General features: G+C 40.3%; 1 protein-coding gene across 1 annotated transcript in view; it reads right to left on the bottom strand.

Annotated features, from left to right (window-relative positions):
* Positions 1-21363, bottom strand: part of PARP8 (poly(ADP-ribose) polymerase family member 8) — a 117739-nt gene that overhangs the window by 62605 nt on the left and 33771 nt on the right. Inside the window, exon 3 of the mRNA XM_082335417.1 lies at positions 553-590. Coding sequence (XP_082191543.1) covers positions 553-590 — 38 coding nt within the window. The remainder of the gene's footprint in view (positions 1-552; positions 591-21363) is intronic.

The raw sequence follows: 21363 nt of genomic DNA, 5'->3' as shown, positions 1-21363 counted from the left end.
AATGCTTTTGCCAACCCAGCTCAGAGTATGAAAGGGAGGCAGGACTGAGCAGCTGGGAACAGCTTTGCAAGCTTACATTACCAAAGACATACCCATACACAAACCCTTGGCTCCAACTGACCCTGAGAAGCATCAATGCACAGTCCACAGGCTTAACTTGAAGAACGTGTGTAGTCTCATTAAGGTCTAATGCAGAAGTGCTTTGCTGGCCGCATGCCAAACCTCTCAGCCTCTTCAAAGATCAAGCTTTATCTACTATGCCAAAGAGGAGTTGGGCACTTTCTCACTCCTATCACTGTTGGCTCCAGACACGGAAAGCATCACAAGCTCCGGTCTCTGTAAACTGGTGAACCAGGTTTTCTCACCCTGACCCAGCTGATAAATGTCGCCTGAAAAGGAGAAATGACTGTGAAAATAATCTAAGTAATGGAAAATGATTAGCACAAGGATGCTCCTGGAAGACATCAATACCCTTTCAGATATACTCATCTGAATATAGCAAATTGCAGTAACATGCATACATGTGTCATGGACAAGAATGTTGCACTGTACCTGGGTAATCCTCAGAGACATGCACTGAATAGGAAACACTGTAAAAAGAAAAAAAAAAAAGGAAACAACAGAATTAGTAACAACAATATTACTGCTGGCATAACATTTTTTTCCTGCTCCTGTATTATTTTATGTTTATTTATAGGTTCCTGACAGTTTCCAGGACAGAAGGTAACAGCTCTTTTCATGGCTTTTGAAGTGCTCGGCTGAAAAAAAAAAAGCGTCATGCCCCTTTTGAAAGCTTACTTTGCTAAATTGGCACATCCTGATTTCAACCTTCTTAAAAAGAATATCAAGACTGCATTATACTCACTTTAGAATAACATTGCACAATATCTGTACTTACGCTTAAAAAAAAGTTGAACACCAGAAATAGAAAAGCCCAGTTTTCTCTGCATCTCGTTTCTGGGGTTGACTCAAGACTCAGCAGGAAGCCTTTCTCGCTGGCTGGGGCACTTCTGTATTTTCCTGTTAGTCTCAGCAAAGGCTCTGGATGGCTTGGGCTCCTTCCTCTCATCAAAACCCCATATTTATGACAGTGGTGGCAATTATATTTGATACCTGTACCTCTTTGTCAAGCTGAGTTCAAAGCAAATTTGAAAGAGCCACGGTCACACTAAAGGGTAGCTTCACTACATGGATTACCTGAATCTGTTTCATCAGAAAACAGTCATACAAACAGCATCCTGGTTCTCCAGCTCAGCCCACATGTGCTTTCCTTACCACTCAGTGAGATCTTCACTAAATTCACTGCTGGGAACAGGACAAATGGGCATGATGGTCTGCTCAGTTATCTAACTAACTACCCACCAAGTCCTTTTGATTTTTTTAAGGTTAATGTGTGTCTTCATTTTGCATTAAAAACATTCAACTCTGCAGCATGCTGAAAGCTTTCTGTTGTATAATTCATGTTCTTTCCACTGCTAAACCCTATAAATTGTATGTGTCGACTTACACATTTAAATAATACATGGTGTGTGTTCATGTCTGTAGTAAGTTAAGCAGACAGACAAAGGCAGGATGGCACAGTTCTCTTAATAAAATTTGGTATGTATTGTACATCACTGAAAATTGATTCAGTGGATCTTTCTAAATTCCATGAATACAACTTCCATGTAGACTATAAAATAAAACCATGTACGATTCTTTTCTCTTTCTCTCTCAAGGACTTCTGTTAAATGAGCTCCGCTTTCACAATCCAATGACTGTAGGAGGCAATCAATATGAAAAAGTAGGTCCCTCACACTTTCTTCCGTAAGTCAGTCTATTACCGCACAGCTCTGTCACCTGTTTTTGCACATCATCTATTCTAGTGTAATTCATTTTATGTATTGTTTCACTAAGAGGCAAAGATGTCTGTTTCTTCAACAGCTGCAAATGTTCCCATAAATTGGAGCAGAAAGAGTGTTTATTACAGCTGACAACAGATTTAGCCACACAACTCCTGATAGCCTCAGTCAAGCCAGAATTAATTCCTATGACTGCGTAAATCCAACATTTTGCGATTTTTCTCTTTTAGTTATTTTTCAGATATTTGGAATAGGCAGCATCTGTATCCCTTCATCTTGGAGCATTTTCCCTAAAGACTAGGGTATTTAGATCTAATTAATCTGTCATGGCATAAAATATCACTATTTTAAATAGGGAAATATTCCAAAATAAGGAAACGTTACATCTCAATGCAGTCATGTGTGGAGAATTTTGCCCTGTGGTGCAAAAAAAAAAAAAAAACAACCCACCAAAAAACACTCCAAGAAGTTAACTAAGGGCCTGTTCTCAACAAAACCCATCTTCTAGACATTGTGTTTGTAACCATGACTTCTTCCCTCTATTACCAAAAGAGGTACTTCAGTCTCATTCTTTTAGACTGGCTGCTTGCACACCTCTTTTCTGAGTCCAGAATTGCTGTGTATGGGTTTGTTTGACTGTTGTTATATAGGATTATCTTCAAGTGTGGACTTTTACTCCAAGAAAAGAAAAATCTTTCTAGAACTCACTCCATATTCTACTTTAAAAAACATCTCAATCCAATTTAAAAACTGCAGCAAAGCAGGGAAATTCCACGTATGTCTAAAAAAAAAAGTTCTTCATACTGAGAACAAGAACAGGGGTTGCAGAAGTTACAGAATTTCCATCAGTGCAGATATTCAAAACTCAACTGGATAAGGCACTAAGCAACTTAATCTAACTTTGAAGCTGGACTTGACTTCGAAGTTAACTTGTGCTTTGAGTGGGAGGTGGACCACATAGTCTACACAGGTCGTCTCCCACGTAATTACTCTATGTGCATATGTGCAGAAACCCTATGAAAGTGTGTTTCTCTTCCTTCTTCTTCATCATGTGGTATCTGTGGCAGCAGCAGCTGTGGTGACGTTAAATGGAAACTAATAAGAAAAAAATATACCGTAGGTCTTGTGAGATGGAACTAAAATCATAGAATCATAGAATCGTCAAGGTTGGAAAAGACCCTTAAGATCATCGAGTCCAACCGTTAACCTAACACTGCCAAGTCCATCTATACCATGTCCTTGAGCACCACATCTATTCGTTCTTTAAATACCTCCAGGGATGGGGACTCAACCACTTCCCTGGGCAGCCTGGTCCAGTGCTTGACCACTCTTTCGGTGAAAAAGTTTTTCCTAATGTCTAACCTAAACCTCCCCTGGCGCAGCTTGAGGCCATTTCCTCTCGTCCTATCACTCGTTACTTGGGAGAAGAGACTGACCCCCACCTCACTACAACCTCCTTTCAGGTAGTTGTAGAGAGCCATAAGGTCTCCCCTCAGCCTCCTCTTCTCCAGGCTAAACAACCTCAGCTCCCTCAGCCGCTCCTCAAAAGACTTGTGCTCCAGACCCTTCACCAGCTTCGTTGCCCTTCTTTGGACACGCTCCAGCACCTCCATGTCCTTCTTGTAGTGAGGGGCCCAAAACTGAACACAGTACTCGAGGTGCGGCCTCACCAGTGCCGAGTACAGGGGCACTATCACCTCCCTGGTCCTGCTGGCCACACTATTCCTGAGACAAGCCAGGATGCCATTGGCCCTCTTGGCCACCTGGGCACACTGCTGGCTCATGTTCAGCTGGCTGTCAACCAACACCCCCAGGTCCTTTTCCGCCAGGCAGCTCTCCAGCCACTCCTCCCCAAGCCTGTAGCATTGCATGGGCTTGTTTAACCTCATACCGTTGGCCCCAGCCCATTGATCCAGCCTGTCCAGGTCCCTCTGCAGGGCCTTCCTACCCTCCAGCAGATCGACACTTCCACCCCACTTGGTGTCATCTGCAAACTTACTGAGGGTGCGCTCAATCCCCTCATCCAGATCATCGATAAAGATATTGAACAGGACTGGCCCCAGTACTGAGCCCTGGGGAACACCACTCGTGACCGGCCGCCAACTGGATTTGACTCCATTCACCACCACTCTCTGGGCTCGGCCATCCAGCCAGTTTTTGAAAGGTTCATGAAGATGCTGGTTAGAAGTAGTCTCAAACCAGATCCTGTAATGACTGTAAGCAAATTCAAGGTCTGACCCAGAGCCCACTGAATCCAGCTGTGGTCCCACTAGTAAGACAAATCTTATCAGAGAGGAGAAAGGAAAGTAAGAATCACGCAAAGTAAAATTATTCTGTGATGCCAGTAATAAAAAGTCCCCTTACAGAAAAAACATTGCCACCAAAATCTGATGTCACCTCCATCTGAAAAGCATTAACAGAAAATCTATCTGCCAAACCAAAACTAAATAATAGTATGTTGGAAATAATAATGGAATCCGATAAGCCTGAGCTGCCACTTCAGAAACTGCTTAATGGAAAAGTGAACCAAAGACTAAAGAACAAAATGCCTGAAAATGGGATATTTACTTCCAATTAAAATAAACCAGTAGTTTTTATTAGAAACACTACTGATGCAGTTTAGGAACTGAACAAACTTATTTTAGTCCTTGACTCAGCAGAACTATTAGTTTATTCTGGGTGTGTTTACCCTGAAACTCTTTACATTATTCGTTCTAGCCCCACCCCCCAAAAGGCAATGTCTAATTGTCTTCTTTCCATCTAAATTCACATCTCCAGTAGATGTTGGGATCTCTGTGCTGCCCTCTCTTCAGTGTCCCTAGATCAGTGTACGCTGAGAAGTATTAGTGAAGTATTATGTCAGAGAAGGCTCTTGTGGGAACAGTCTTTTAGATAGCCCATTCCTTTCACACGTATTTAAACACATATTCTGGGAGAACAAATGGTTTGTTTGAGCCCCCAGAGAGAGGTGGTGGTGCTTTGCTTGGGCTTGTAATCTTATGTTAGTTACGTACAGCCTATGGAAGCAAAAAATGGAAATAAAACTACTGAACAGAACAAAACTTGGGTTTGCGTCCCAGCTTGCCCTGTGATTGTCACATAGGATCACACTTCGGCACATTTTTCTGCACTCAGGATAAACTGCTTCCTACTGACTGTGCACCTGATTTGTCAGAAAACAAGATACACCAGGCTAACAAAGGTCTCTTAGGAGGCTCCAGTCCTGCAGCCACCCCAGCATTTTCCCACTGACTTCAATGAAATTTAGAGCCAAGACAGACACACAGGACTGTGATGGCTTACAGCAACTTAAAAAGCACAGACTTCAGCAAAGATGCAGATGTTCAATGCCTCTTGGTGTTAAATCCTCTCAGAGCCAAAGAAAGCCTTTACTGAAGCAGCTTTCTTGTTTAAGTACTCAGAAATGTAACTGGAATTAATTTAGGCCTGGCCCCCACATAGAAGTACAACATGATTATTCCAGTGAGGGATGTGATTTTTCCTTCTGGCAATCCAGTTCTCCTGTATAACCCTATTGCGGTTACATTGCTATAAATACAGCTTATAGCACTATAATTTATTTCCATTCCCATAAACACATTCTAACCAGCCAACCATCGTCCTTGCTCATTGAGTTATATTGCTTTAGCTACACGAATATAGTTAAACTCTTGGGTGTAAACAAAGCCTCAATGATGGTGTTATTTCTGTTTTATTCAGCTTAGACCCTCTACAGAAGGCATCCTACAGTACATATCCTTCTAGACCCATAAGCTCAGACCAAGCTTCATGCTAGAAATGGCCTAGTAAAATTTTTGTTATTTAACAAACAGTAAAGCACCATATGAGAAATTAGTGAGAGCTGTCATGTTTCACTGCTTATGAGTTTTTAATGTAAACTCCTTATCGCTTGAAATAATATTAACATGTAGATCCACAGCCTTACCTTAGTAACAATTCTACTCACAGGGATCTCCTTGCAAGCATTTTCCAATGTGTTTTAACCACATCTGTTCCTTCTTTAGAAATAGTCTCCTGCTTTTGAGAACTAATTCATCAACTAGATGGGGATCCACCACATAATTGCTGTTTTTCAGATGAATCTGTCCCAATTTGAAACAGAACAAGCATATTCACCTGCACTTGACACTACTATAATTTCTCAAAGCTAGTTAAAATGGAGTCCAGAGTCCAAACTGATTATACTACCAGGCAAAATATTATCCCAAACTGGAAGCTCCGCAGCAAAGAAAAAAATCCATGAAAACTGAAATAGGCAGCAAACCAAAAATTACTGCAACAAAGCATATTCATAAAAAGGAAAAGAACCAGCTCCACCTCTTTACATCAATTTGTAAGATTGTTTCTTGTGCCTTGAACTGCAGTTTTTTACCAGTACAAACCCCAGGATGAGACATGCATCCTGAAGTCACAACAATAACACTGGAGCTGGAGTGTATAATGAATCATCCCATCAAATTCATGTTATCTCAAGCCTTTATGCCACCTGTAGTTTCTCTCTAGGAAAGAAATCCTTTTAGCTGAATTTCCAGCTGTTTTGCACAGCAGGAACAGCGTGAAGCATCTGGTGCAAGTCCAAGATTTATGCCTACGGAACGGTTATGACATTTCAACCAGCTCTATCCCATGGCAACAGCTGACTTACTGCCTTATTAAGTGTGGAAATTGTGATCTAGTTTCTATTCCAGTTTTAGATGACTCTACTAGAGCCACAGCTCCATGTGCCAATGTTGTAGCTTGCAAACTTGCTGAAAAAAGGAAATAAGATTTTCTGTCATGTGGAATCTTATGGTAGTCTAATGCTAATCTATAACAAGAAAAGAGTAAATAGAACTTTCTTAATTATAATGCATCTGGAGCTACAGAATTCAGAAAAGATTATTTTTTGTTTATGATATCCAAAATCCCAGATCTAGCTCATCAATGAAGTAATGCAATAAGTTAATGGGATGCATGAAACTTTATATCCGAAGAAAAATACTAAGACTCAGCAAAGTAAGCTATGGACAACGACATAAGATTAAATGCTACTGTGGCATTGATTATACGCCAGGTTGAACTTCTGAACAAGTTGGTGAGCTGAAGAAAAGATTAGTGAAGCCTTGATAAGAAAAATAAAATTATACTCGTGAAAACTTTGGGCCGAAGGGCCTTTTTAACGACCTGTATAATATTTCTGAAAGCACAGCATGATACAACCCTGATGTTTTTACTCTACTCTAGGTGAGGCAGTAGGAAGGAATAAGAATAAGGTCCAATTGAACAGCTACAACTGAAATTGTATTCTTTTACCAATTTCTAGCTATCAACTCTCAAAATTACTACTCATCTTCAGTATCTACACATGCCACAGTAGAAAAACATTTCACGAATGTCCACTAATTATACAGAAAATATTCCCACTCGCATCTTCACTCCTTTGTTTCCTTATCTTTGAAAATGCTTCCAAATTCTTCAGTGGGTTCCTATTACTTTCACAGCCTTTAGCCTCCTCTTCTACGTCAACAAGACCACCAGGTGATCCTGAAGCCAGACCCTTCATACTATTTTACTTCTGATCAGCCTTTTTCCTCAAATGAAAGAAAATTGGTTCCAAAAGGATTCCACCATGAACATAGGCCACTCTCTTTTCTAGTAACTAGTCTGACATCCAGTTTGAAACCTAACAGCTTGACAATAAAGCATATCACAAATACAGGGTAGAAATTATGATTTTCAGAAGATGTACTGTGGGATCCCATCCAAACAAAACTTTCAAATTGCATTCCTGAAATATCTGACCTTTGGACAAGTGCCTTGAGAACTGGTAGGAGATGAAGGCATTTAGGTATTGGCCAGCTGAAAAACTAGGTAGGCTATTTACACAAAAAATTTTGAATACTTTACAAGAAAAAAAAAATCCATTAATCTTCTTCTTTTTTTTTTTGTAGTTGAACTTATTTAAATTAGGAAGTTCTCTGAAGATAATTACAATTCAAAACTAATAGTTAAACACAATGCAAAAGGCTTCAATGTCAAGTCTTTCTTCCAATTTGTACAAAGATGACACACATGCAAATAACAGCAGAAGGGACCCAGCAACCATAAGCAGCAATTTTTTATGGCAAAAAGATCTGTTCCATTTAATGGATACGCCAAAAGACAAGCCCTCCAAAGTCACAGCCTGGAGACAACCATTTTGTTCTATGTTGGAAACAGAACAAACAAAATAACTATAGAAGCAATTGAAAAATAAGCAAAAAATACTACTGTATTACTTACAGCTATGACAAAGAAACTTAATGCAAACTCTCCTTTTGGTGTTCAACTGCCACAACCTTGAGCGAATGATAAATGTTCGTTTTTTTTTAAAATTTATGAGCAAGTGATTTAGCAAAATACTTCATCACTTGGTATGTATGACTACTCTGCTATGAAACACATCATTACCTTTCACTGGAGCTCTTAAATAACAATGCAATTACACTATAGGAAAAATAATCTTGCTCTTCCACTTTTGAAAGATTCCATCCCACCCAGCACACTTCAACTGGGGAAGTGCTCCACTGAAGCTCATCATATTCAGAAATATACATAAAAGTATGGCAGCATTATGAATTTTCTTATCATCAGGTGAATTTTGTAATCAACTATTGCTAGCATTCACAATGTCTGTAGCAAAAAATATGGAGACTTTTAAAATGTATTTATAAATGTGCATTTATAATATAACGCATGTTTTATTGCATTGCAAATCACATTAATGAGCAAAGTAAATATTATTAGCCAATACAAATCAGCAAGTACTGCATTCTTTTCATTCATGAGACCTTTACAATACAGTCCCAGTAATGTGACAGAAACATAAATGGAACTGAAAAAAGTTCCAGTTGTGTAAAACACTAACCACAAAGTGACATACGTCTCCAAACAGACAGACAGATGAACAGTAGTTAGAATCACATGAGTTAGAAATATGGAAGATAGCATATCACATGACATGGTTCTGAAAATAAGAGTTTGCATAAGGCTTTATAAAATACAAAAACATATACAGGCTTTTTGCTCTTTCATACAGTGCAACAACTACTGAAGCACAGAAATTGTGCTTTTGTTTAAGCAGTGAAATAAAAACTGATGTCATTAAATCAAATAACAATTACTGAAAGCCAACCTTATTATATTCTGGAAAAGAGAACTAGAAGTCTCCACAAATGAGACAAAAATTAAAAGGAGGTGGACCTACGTTTTCATGCAAGTATTAGCTATTTCCATAGCACAGCTATGGAAAAAGTGACTGTTAATCAAGGGCAGCAAGAATAATCTCACTGTATTAAAATTTATTTTCTTTTCAGTTTCAGAATTTAGAACTTGAATTAAATCCCACTGAAGCCCAAGGGAGACTTTAGTACTTAACAAAGAAGATTACAGACAAGTTGCACAAAATACAAGACTGCTGGGCCCTACCACACTTCTGGTATTTCTAGAAAGAAGTACTTCATCACTTTGCTAAAAATTCAAGATGTATTCCAAAGCGTGCAAATTTTGGTGAGCTTTTTTTTTTTTTTATATTTGCAGCTTGGAATACAACAGGACTGTGAACCATTTCACATCCATGCTATTTTCTGGATTCCTGATTAAATGAAGCTTCATGGATTTCTAAACAGCTTTTGAAGTACCCTTCAAAATGTTTTGAATGTTCGTGTCTGCATCTCAGCAATTTGTTTTCAGATATCCAGGCCACCTTAAATCTCCTGAAACACATTAGTTCAACGAGTTTCTGTATGCCTTGTGATCCAGTAACTGATGATCCAGCATCAGTCACAGCTATTTTTTGCTGCTAGATAGAGCCAGGTGCTTGCAAAGAATTGGAATTTGTGTACATGCTCCTTTCACTACATATCAAAAATCCCCATGGTTCACCAGCAATTATAGAGAAAAGAATAACAAGTGACTCTGAGTAATTTTTTCCTCTGGGTGTTGGAGAATGCACGTGTGTGATAACATATGAAAAGTTCCAGGCACATCTATTGATCACAAATTAGGACTATTCCAAAGAGAGATGAGCAGTGTCAATGCGTCAAAAACGGCACTGCTTTCATTTCTTGACATAACCTGGAGGAACAGAGGCACTAAGTCAAAGTTATTATATGTTTGCATTTGTCACTAAGAATAATTGCGCTCCTGGTCCTTTCACGGACCAAAGTGCATCTAAATCAAATGGTGAATGTTATTCATAAAGCCCTGCTTGATTTAGCATGTTATTCAAATAAAGGGGATACAGAAGGCTGCAGCTCAACCATTTCCCTTTTGCAAAGCACCCAATGAAAAAGGCACGGCAACTTCTAGTAAACGCACCAAAGTCTACAGAATTAATCATCACTCCAACAAACATGAGGGCACTCCTTAAAATAAAAGTAGCACTTACAAAATAACCCAATCAAGGACACTTGGGGGGGAAAAAAGTACGTGCTGTGTGTCATTCTAGAAAGAATTACATCAAAATATGGCTTCATGTGCAAAGCCAGCTTGTCCACAATCAGACTATACCAGAATCAGACCATTTCAACCAGAACCACAAAAGCCACCTATTCTTGCAGTCACGCTGTCTGACCAGGTCCAGCTCCCTCCCCTCAACCCGGATACTCTTTTAAACCTCTCTTCTGTGTTCTTCCTTCTCTCCACTGATCCCACTGGTTTGAATTTTCCCTCCATCCTCCTCATTAACTCTTCATCCAATTTCAGTCTTCCTCAGGACGCAGAGCGCAGAACAAACTCAGGACAGTAACCTCTTGACCCAGCTCATCTGGAGCCGGAGAAGCATATATGATCATAGCCTGTGGGTACCTTATTTCCAGGGTTGGGCCCATCTTCTTCCACTATGTGTTTTCTACTGTTTCCTTTTTTTAAAGTAAGAAAGTTTTTCCTCTCTTCAGCTTCTTTCTTTTCATTTTTGAGCATTGCTGTCAAAAGTAACCATGATATGCTCTTTTTGGAGCCAGTTAAGAGTTATCTTCAAGCCATGAGGTTTTGGTCCACATTGCTCCTTTTGAAAGGCTGTTCTGAGGCTCTTGTGGCTGCAATTCTACTTACTCCGTTTTCAATTTAGATCAATTGAACAGAAACCCCTTTTCCAACCCCCGTATGGAGCCTCTGTGTTGTAATATTTCAAAACAAAAATAAAAGGACACAAAAAGAAACAACTGTGATCCCAAGGCAGAGATACAAGGCAAACTGCAAACCAAACAATTGCAGTGAACCAAGCGACAGAAGAGAGCGTCTTGTCATAGGAAGTTTTACCCAATCATTTTAGCAGATAATTCCAGCATCTTACCAATCATTAAAAACAAAAATAAAGCCCACATAAATCCCTGGAGACATTCACTGTTTAACTTCATCATGTCCCTAACAACTGGAATGGTTCCTTTCCTTTACACGCAGTGCTCAGCAATGGAGAAAGGTCCTAAGCATCCTTCTTAGATCACTCTACACATTCATTAATTAGTTGGCATTTTGCTTGTTTCTCTAATGAGGTGTGTGACAGCGACTGCTCTGCAGGGGAAAAGTAACAAATTTAAATACTATTTCTCTTCAGTTCTTTGAGATATCTCACAGAATTCAAATTTTTCCCTTACCCCTGCCCCTCTCCCCACCAAATAAAGTCCACAATACTTCTTGGTATAACTGAAATACTGTATTTATGGACTAAAACTATTTTTTTCTGTAAGTACCATACATACAGCTTCCATTAACATCAGTACAAACTCAATATATAACTTCCAAATATAGAATTTGAACATCGAACTATAGCTTTTAGGAATATTCTAAACTAAAAGTGCATATTCTTGCACACATTCAACATAACAAAATCCCGTAGGGCAAGATTTTCAATAGAAGTTTACCTATGAAATTGCCCAAGTCAGTTTATTCATGCTGATATAATGCCTTCACATAATTTAGGACCACTGGCATACCTACAGCCATTTATCTATTGCTTACAGGTACATACAGTTTCCTGGTCAAGTTAGTAAGGCGGTGTCCAGCACCTCTGAAAATTGCTAGATTTCCATAGATACACTATGGACACATATCCTGCACACATTTTAATCCAAGGTGACAATTGCTGTTCCCGATTCCTATGCCACACAGCTGCAAGGACTGCTTGCAAACCTGAGGGGTTGGTCAAAACCACACCGTTTTCTGTGGGTACAGACACAAAATGAGGTGCTACGCAGCTAGCCGCAATGCCAGAGGGCTCTGCCTCCTCAGCCCAAAAGACCCAAGAATTACCATGGTGCAAGGGACAACATGAAGCACGAGAGTGGGCCAGACTCTCACGCCTGGAGCCTCACTGGGATACCTATAACATCTCTGCCACTATACCACAGTCGTGAACAACATGCACTCATGAACAGCAAATAAAATGGAAAATTCAATATGAAATGACAACAAGAAAAGATGATCATTTTTTTTCCTTTCTTCTCAGACATGACAGTTTCAGTCTGGGACCACAGGTACACTTCAAATACAACCTGCAGTCCTGGGTGTCCTTAGCATTAGAAAGATGTCAGCAAATTGGGAGGAGTATAGGAATCATCAAGAAACAATTACCAATCTGGCAGAACAGGCCGGGGAGCAAAATGTTTAAATGTTTTCAGCTAGGTACACAGAGTATGGCAAATCAATGAGCAAGTGTGGTAGGAAATGTGACGACTGCTGAGACATGTTTTCCAGAGTGCAAACATGAACATGGATTATCATATTTACATGATGGCTCAAGGGAAAATGGCAAGCCATATTCAGGTTAAATTAGAGGAAAAAGTATTAACTTGGCTGAAAATCAGAAATGGAGAACCCCATTAAACAGTGAATTAGTCTCCCAGGGAAGGGTTAGAGGGCTAATCCCATAGCCATTTAAAGTCAGGATGGAAAAAGAGCTTAAGTAAAATTAATGGAAATATTTTACATTGGCAAGGTTACTAACAAATATGTTTCCCATTGCTAGTTTCAATGAGTTATGAATGAGTAAAATGTTACTTGCCTTTCTCACTAGTAGCTTGGAGAACAAAGTTGTAGGTTGACTATGACATTGATGACTCTCAGTGTGACTCATGGAAAAAAATTCAAAGTGTACTCCTGTACTATATTTCAATAGTGTGCAGAATAATAGCAGCAGGGAACTTAAGTTCAAGCACTTTTTATGCACTGGAAGTGGCAGCATTGGCTAAGATCTGAAACAGTTCTTCCACCAACTTCTCATGAATTAAACCTGTCCTTGAAGATCACATGCTCTGATTTCTTCTTCATGACAGAATGCAATAGAAAGCATACTGCACTATTATTTTTTTTTTTTTCATTTACGCATATTTACTAACAGACCATCTATAAGGAACAATTTCTAAATACATGGGCTGTTCTTGGGCTGAAGAATGCATCTAGATGCATGACTGCTCACAGAATATTAATTTCATACTATACCCAAACAACCATACTTGAATATAGTCTGGGAGACATTCCTACAGAAAATGCTAAGCAAACTACAGAAAAAATAACAAAAGATAATTTTAGTACCCTACCCCAACATATAGTTAGATTTTGAATATCATTTTAATTTGTAAAGATACAATTAAAAAATCCCTCCACTAGTCTTAATTAGATCCCTGTCTTCTCAAAAAACTAATTACATGTCAGATGAAGCACTGGCTTCGGAAGCCCCTGTATTCTTGCAAAGGCAGAGGTAGTTCTATTCCCAGCTGTGTTACAGTGACTTGCTATATGCCTCCCAGCAAGAAAAAATGCACACATTTTCAAAAGGCGATCTTTAACTACAAAGCTTTGTAGACACTGATTTACCTTTCATGTGTGCTGAACCTCTACATCTCCAACCGAAATCAGTGGGAACCATCAGCAGTTTTGAAAAATAAGGCCTCATAGTCCAAATTTAAAAAATAATTAGGCACTAATTGTGCAGAAATGGCAGTTAGACACCTAAACTGTTTTTATTCCCTTGAAAATCCCATCAATACATATCCACCATTTTAGGTAATTCATTGTACTCACAAAGGTATAAAAATGTCCATTTTATCATGTATTTCTATAGATATTTATGTATCTTAAAAGGGATTTGGCTTCCTAAGCACCTTTTATGAGGCCAGCATGTAAATAGCTTTGAGAAACTGGCAAAATAAGACTCATGCTAAAGTATTCAAAATTGGTACATACTTTTCAAAATACACAATGAAATCCTGGCCCCGCTAAATTCAATAGGCAAACTCTCACTGACTTAAAAAAAGTGAAGGTTTACTCCTGTCTCAGCTTCTTCACCAGCAAATCTGCAATAAAAAAATGTCAGAGATTATGTCCTCCCTTCATCCCTTCCTTACTCCTTGCTCTGTCTGTACAGTTTAACACACTCAGCCACCAAAACGATCATCAAAATTTGGAAGGCATCCAGAAGATGGCAAAGGACCTGTAAGCGGTAAGTTTTGTAATCAGACATTCTATTATTAAGTATTTCCAGGAAGTCTAGAAAAGGAAAGTAAACATGGCCAGAAAACTTCAGTCTTCTGCTAACATGAGATTAAAACCAGTAAGTCTTTCACTCATACAGAGCTCTTAATCTGAAGATCTCCTCAGAGCCTTTAATAAAGACAGAGCTATGAAGACAAACATAAAGAAAAATGAGATGGTATAAAGAAAACAAAAGCAATTAACCTATAGAATGAAAGAAAAAAGGATCAAACACCAAAGAATAACTCCTCCCTTCTTGATGTCTCACTGACACCACATGCACTTTCAGTGACTTGAAGAACTGCTCAGCCAGCAGTGCCCCAGACTGCAGAGAAAGCATCAATGGAAGCAGTAACGCAGCTGCAAGTGCTTGTCACCCTGTTTACTGAGGCCATTGTACTGAGGAATCTAAATATAGAGAGTAAAAAATCTGATTCAGACATGTACATCTTAAAATCTGGGCCAGTTTTACCAAGATCCAAACTGTCTTCCCAGGCATGTTGGGATACATAAAACATACACAGCACTGGGTAACTGAACTGCAACTAGTTCAAAGTAGGCAGAGTCAAAATAGCACACATATGAACACTTGGGAAGATTATTTTTTCTAGTTTGAGGGTTGGGGTCTCGGGTTCTTCTTGAGGGAGGAGAGTTCACAAAGAAAAACCTTCAGGTAATACTGCCCCAAGTGGTAGCTACATTGCATTTTAATCTCCTCAAAAAAGTTCCCCTGAAAAACTTACCAGCAGACATGGGTCAAACTGCTCAGCTGCTCACACAATTGTTTATCATCAGAGGCATCAGTGACATGAGTCATGCGAGCATCTCAATCAATAAACATCCCCATTTCTTTCAAAACCCCCTCGGGTGCTATGGGGCTACTACAGAAGGCTGCTCCTCCAGAGCAGAAAACCAGGAGCTGGCAGAGTGATTATAGTTCACTCTATTTTGAAAGGTCACTCACTTTCCGTCATCTGATAGCGTCATTAAGCCCAAGAGAAGTGGGATAACTGTTCGAAATTACTGCCTGGGGTGAAATGGAACAGTAAACCCACATCACTTATTTGCACCAGAGAAATTAAAAGGAAAAATAGCAGTGTCCTTTCACACCAGGACACATATAGCAGAGGGCCTGAAAAATATAGCAGGATTTTACTGCTTAACGGAATACTTACAGTGATATATTAAGGCACAGAAATTATTACTGTGGGAGAGTCCATGACGTATTAATCAAAACACATTTGAAAAGCTTCACTTTCTTAAATTACACTAGACTCTGTGTGATCTGGCCTTGCGAGGAACCAGCCATCTCCCAGCACGTGCTGTGTTCTAGGGTCCTACTGAGAAGGCTGTGGGAGCAGAGGATACTTAGCACTTTGCAGGATAGGGCCCTCAGTGCTCAAAGGAGAATCTAACCTAAATTTAACCTAAATGACTCAATCAGATCAAGCAGCTTTAATTAACAACATTTAACAAGAACGTGGTAAGTGACATAAGCAAACAAATTTCAAGATTTTTAAAAAAAAAAAAAAAAAAAAAAAACAACCAAAAAAACAACACCACAGAACAATTTAGCACTGACTATTTCACCTCCCATGTTACTCAGCAGCAAAACTCTGGTTGAGTCAAAGGAAACAGAAATAAGCCTCTCTTCCCCACTCCCAACTTCTCTAGTTGGTGGACCACCAGAGGACATACTTACTGCTCTTGTTCTCGACTCCCCTCTCTTTGGGCCTCAGCACTTGTGGAAACACCATCAAAAGTGCTGGGACAACACCTTGGTGGGAAAGCCATTGATAGCCCTCGTGTTTTACAGGTGGGAAACAAATAGCCAGGAATGACACTGAACTGCTTTAGCTCACACAGACACTCAGTGGTAGATAACAAGCGATCTTTTCTGCACCAGCTGGAAGACTATCCTTTCTCATATAAAGTTCTTCAGTGATGGCAAAACTATTGGTATCCACAGGATATGAGTCTTTCACATTGATTGACTCCCGCCAAATACAGGTATTTTCAATCCCAATAAAAGGTTTAGAGTTCACTGAGTTTTTGCTACATTTTTTCAAGTCATCAGATATATATAATCAAAATGTTACATCTACTACCTGCCTAATTTAGCTAGGTATATCCAACCATGAATATGTTTTGCAATGAAATGCCAACTAGTATGGACAACACAGATTTGCTCCTCTGCAAACTGCAAAACCCTGCCGCTTCCCTTTTTGAAATAACGAAGTAGAAAGGCTTACATGAAGGTCACTGCTATGCATTTTCATTACAAAATAAAGGTTTTGAGCTTTACTTTTGGAACACCCACTATACATTTTTTACCAAAACTTCCACCGAACATAGTCACAGCAGTTGACCATTCAATTGCCACTGCTTCCCAGAGCAATGGGATTTTACTGACCTCACATTTGCTAAACTGTCTACAAACAGAATTAGATGAGTAGTAACCAGCTTGATTTTTTAAAAGCTTGAAAATTTTACTAACGTTATGCCCTGTAAGTAGTATGGGAACAAGAGCTAATTCCACTGGGAATAAGAGGTATAACTATACCTCTTATAATCAGGACAATACATTTACACAAGTCTTTACTGGCCATGAGCACTCTAGCACAGTCCTACCAAAAGGACCAACCCTATCATCAACATAAGCTTTACAGCAGTGGCAAAGCCAATATAGAGCTCACAGATACACCAATGCTATAGAAAACTGGTAAGCAAAACTGGAAAAAAAATCATACAGAGCCAGTTAGGTGTCTAATTTACAAACAAACAAATCCTCTGCTTATAGATCTTCTTCTAGTTTTTTGAAAACATTCTTTGCAACACGGATCACACTGGAATATGAGAAAGAAAACTGCTCTTGTATTATATACTTCACTAGTGAATCCTAGCTTTAATGAGAAATTACAATAATTCTATCTCTTAAACAATTTGTTGTCCCTCACCTTCTGTGAATTCACCATGTCATTCCAACCTAATGAACCTCAGCATAATGCATACTACATCTTGCTAACATCAAAACCACTTGCCTCCCAGAATGGTAATTAGAAAGAAATGAAGTTACAGAGAAATAACTACATTTTGTTTGTTTGATTTGTTTTAAAAATAAAAAGCAGATACTGCAGGACACTGGATCCACTACTGAGCAAGTGTGAAATGAAGTTAATTTCATTTGATGTACTATATTTAATTTATTACATCAGGAGAGAAACGGAAATGCAGGAACGTACTGTAAATGTGCCTAATAAACTAGGCAAACATAGGCATCAACAACTTACACAATGTATTTCCAGTGAGCTGCATTTGTTTTCATCAAAGTATTTGTGTAAGCAGAAACTAGACTCTAAATGTAAATCTGAAAAGGAAAACAAAAAGGGTACAGCTTGTTCAGACAACTAGAGGTCTTGGCATGTAAACTATTTAATTTAGGAGTCTATTCTTCTTTTCAGGGTCATGCAATCCTCCCATTGACCTCGGTGGATCTTATGCCCTCAGAAAAACAGCATTCTAAGTCAAAGGTTGTTTGTGTTTGCCTCTCCTTTTACATGCTCTTCTTTCAAATCCACAGGCACAAATGAACCTCCTTTCCTCTTAAGCAAGAGCTGAAAACAACATGCAAGCCCCTCTTGTGTAGGAGAGGGCAGGGGAAGAGAGGGGCAAGGATAGTGGATGTTTTAACCCAAAGAATGTGTGGGACTGAAAAGATGTGGAAAGCGACCTGAACTGGGAATGCTTAGCGATTACATTTCCAAACTGAACTGCTCCTAAAACCAACGGGAGCCCCGACATTCCCTTCCATGAGGAAAAACAGCTTCCATGCAGTTACAAAGCTTCATAGAGGATCAGGCAAGGAGAGATTTCAGTAAGTGAGCATCCAGTATGAGAGATGCAAGTGAACTGGCTGCTTTATGATCCATTAAGAGATCTAGCCATATAGAAAAAAAAAAAAGGAGAAAAAGGGATAATTTGCCCAAATCAGTTTGCACTCAAATCATACTTAATTTAAATAAACACACACAAGGGTTCAAAGAGTTCAGCTCTGCCTAGGCACAAATGAAAGTAATGCAAGCCAGTTTATTAATAGACAGATAAAACCATCCGGAAACGGCCTGATGAGTCAGTACAACTCAGCAGCTGAGGGAGATCTCCACAGCTTTCACACATGATGGGCGCCTGTGACAACAAGGTCTACAGCTGAAGCCACTGGCGACAGCATGCAGCTCTCTGGAGCTGATGGTGGAAAGCGTTGAATAGCTGTAATGGAAACGAGCGCGCTTGGCACTTCACTCGGGTTGCTGGCAGTTAGGTGATCATCTCCACGCACGGTCACACCAGCCAGTGAAGGAACCCCAATAGCCTGGTCTGAGCAAGGGAGCCCAGGGGAGCTGGCGCTGCCCTGGGGAGTTACCAGATCCATGGGCTGCAGCTGACACCCACCACAGGGGTTCAATGGGAGAGGTTCCCTGAAGTATCTTGCAGACTGAGGGGCTACTGCCAGGGGGCATGGGACACTTTATGAGCTGCCTGGGTAAAGTGCTCGGGAACTGCCCAAGACTTATGACAGCAAGGACCAAAGGTGGGCAAAGGTCATCTGGGGGGGAAAGAAGCAAGGGAAAATAGAGGGACAGGAGGATAAAAGAGGCTGGTCCTGTGTAAACAGGTCAGTATGCTTGTCTGGCCATGCCCTGTGCTGGCTAAGTGTGGGCTGGCCTCTCGTGAGCACCAAGCTGGACTAGCTGGTGAGCAGGATAGGAAGCGGGGGTGGGGGGGGGGGGGGCTATATAGATGCATATTGTGCCTACATGCTCAGCCTCGCTACCACCTGAACTTGGGGACATTGAGCTGTGGCAGCCTCACCTCTGGCAGGCTAGCAGGGTTGGCAGCTCCTGGCAGATACCATCTTTGTGCTGGATTTACACCATCTTTGTGCTGGATGTTCTACCTGTGCAAACTTGATATCTGAGAGTAAATACTAACAAATGTAATAAAAGGTGTAATAATGATGTAGAAACTGTAATAAATGATCTACACTTCTACCGGGGAAAAATATTAACTCAAAAGTCACATTGGCTTGCCAGAAAACAAGCTTGGGGTGATAAATACTGGTTTGTGGTTATAGGTTTGTAGCTTTACATTCAGCTGAGCCATCAGTGCCTTTGAACAGCTGAGACTGATAGAAGTGTGGTCCAGTGAAAACAAATGAGGACGAGATCTGAGCTTTGCACCTGGCAACTGATGAACTCCTTTACATGGCTTTGAGCCTCATGCTTCCCCTTCCCTTTCTGCAAAATGCTTTGAAAACTACAGATGAAAAGCCTATGTTTATTATGCATTATATTGAAGCCTTATACTCCAAAATAAGATACGAAGTAAAAGTAAATTAGTGACCAAATTCTCAGATGGTAAGCAGCAGCCTTCCCCCCATCCCAGCTGATAATTTTCTCTAACCAACAGGCCAGCTCACAAATCAGTTCTTACTTTTCACCTGTGGCCGGAAACTTAAAAACTGATTGCAATGCTGTGATAAAGCCTCCACTTCCAAAAGCAACTAACGTCCCTCGCCACATCAGACAGAGCCAAGGCCAAGCTGGCAAGCCAGCCCTGTCCTGGCAGACCCACCATGCCACTGCGGGGCGGGCTGGGGCAGTGGCTGCAAAAGGGCCTGGGACAATCAATCTCTGCTGAGGATCTGTCCCAGTTTCTTCCAAATACAGGCTCAGATAGCCCAGCAGCTTGGCACAGCCCTCACGTCAGCCATGTCATACAACTGCCAAACTGGGAGCTGTGTCTGAGCTGCTTGTGGATTCTGGGTAGCTCACACTGGTCAGTTCTCGTTGTGACTACCCAATGATTCGAAAGAAAATAAGATCTGTGTAAGGGGATGCAAGCAGGATCAGACCTTTTGACCGGTAGATCAATTGACACACAGCTTGTCTGAAGATCAATGTTTCTCTAATTCTGTTGCAAAGTAAAAATATCTTTTCTTGATGACTCATTTTCCACACTACAGAACATCCGTGGGTGGGAGAACAGAGATGAAGCAATTCTATTTTTTTCCTCCTGTCACTATTGTAGCAGCTCTAAACTCCAGCATGAAATAGAAATGAAGCACTTGCAAGATGTTTCCAGCAAGTGAATTGAACAGCACTATTTTGTTACCTCTTTTGTCATCATTTTTACCCAGACACATATCATATTCAAATAATTTTCAGCACTGTTATGCTCACTGTTATGAATCTGACCTTCCAAACACAGAGGCAGAAGGGGGGTTTTTATTGCATAAACTACTCAAATGGATGGTGTGTTATTTGCAAAGACTTCTTTGCTGTTAGTGTTATGAGTCCAGTCATGCTTCAGTTAAGTTAGGACCAGAGTCCCTATGAATTTAATGAGAATATATTTATCCCACAGGATTAGACTAAACAACAAGCCTCTCAGAGTAAGGAGTGGCTTTGCCCTGCAACATTGCTGAACTCTGAAACTCTGTAGAGCTTGGCAAGGGCTTTCTCCTGTCCCAGTGCCCCCCTACTACACTACGCTTCAAGAGGAGATGATACATAATCCCTCTTGTTCTAGATGGGGAAAGGCGTGGGATACTGACTCCTAGTATCAGGAGAAGTAGGTGATCCCAGCATCCTCATAAGAAAGAAACAATTTTCATACGCTCAGAAGCCGGGCAGAAAACAGCCCACAGCTTCTGAAGCAGTGTGCCCAAAACAGAAACAGCAGGAAGTGTGGGAAGACTCATCAAAAAAGGAGATTTCCTTGCCTCCTTCTCCTTCCCTTGAGCAAGCTGACTCATGGTTTCTCAGCAGCACAGGCACAGAGTCTTTCCCAGCAATGGCAAAGCATCCATCCTGGAGTGGCTGTAACACAATGCCAATGGGTTGAGGGGCGACGACAGAAAAATTGAGGTTTTTTGAAAGGTAGGGGGCTAGGAGGAGCTAGTTTCAAGGGGGATCAGAAAGCTCTCATCAGGTGCTAAGAAGGACTGGACATT

This window comes from Platalea leucorodia, assembly GCF_965183815.1.
Source record: "Platalea leucorodia genome assembly, chromosome: Z".
NCBI classification, from domain to species: Eukaryota; Metazoa; Chordata; class Aves; order Pelecaniformes; family Threskiornithidae; genus Platalea; species Platalea leucorodia.
Note: the sequence above shows the minus strand (reverse complement) of the source record. Positions and strands in the feature narration are given on the sequence as shown.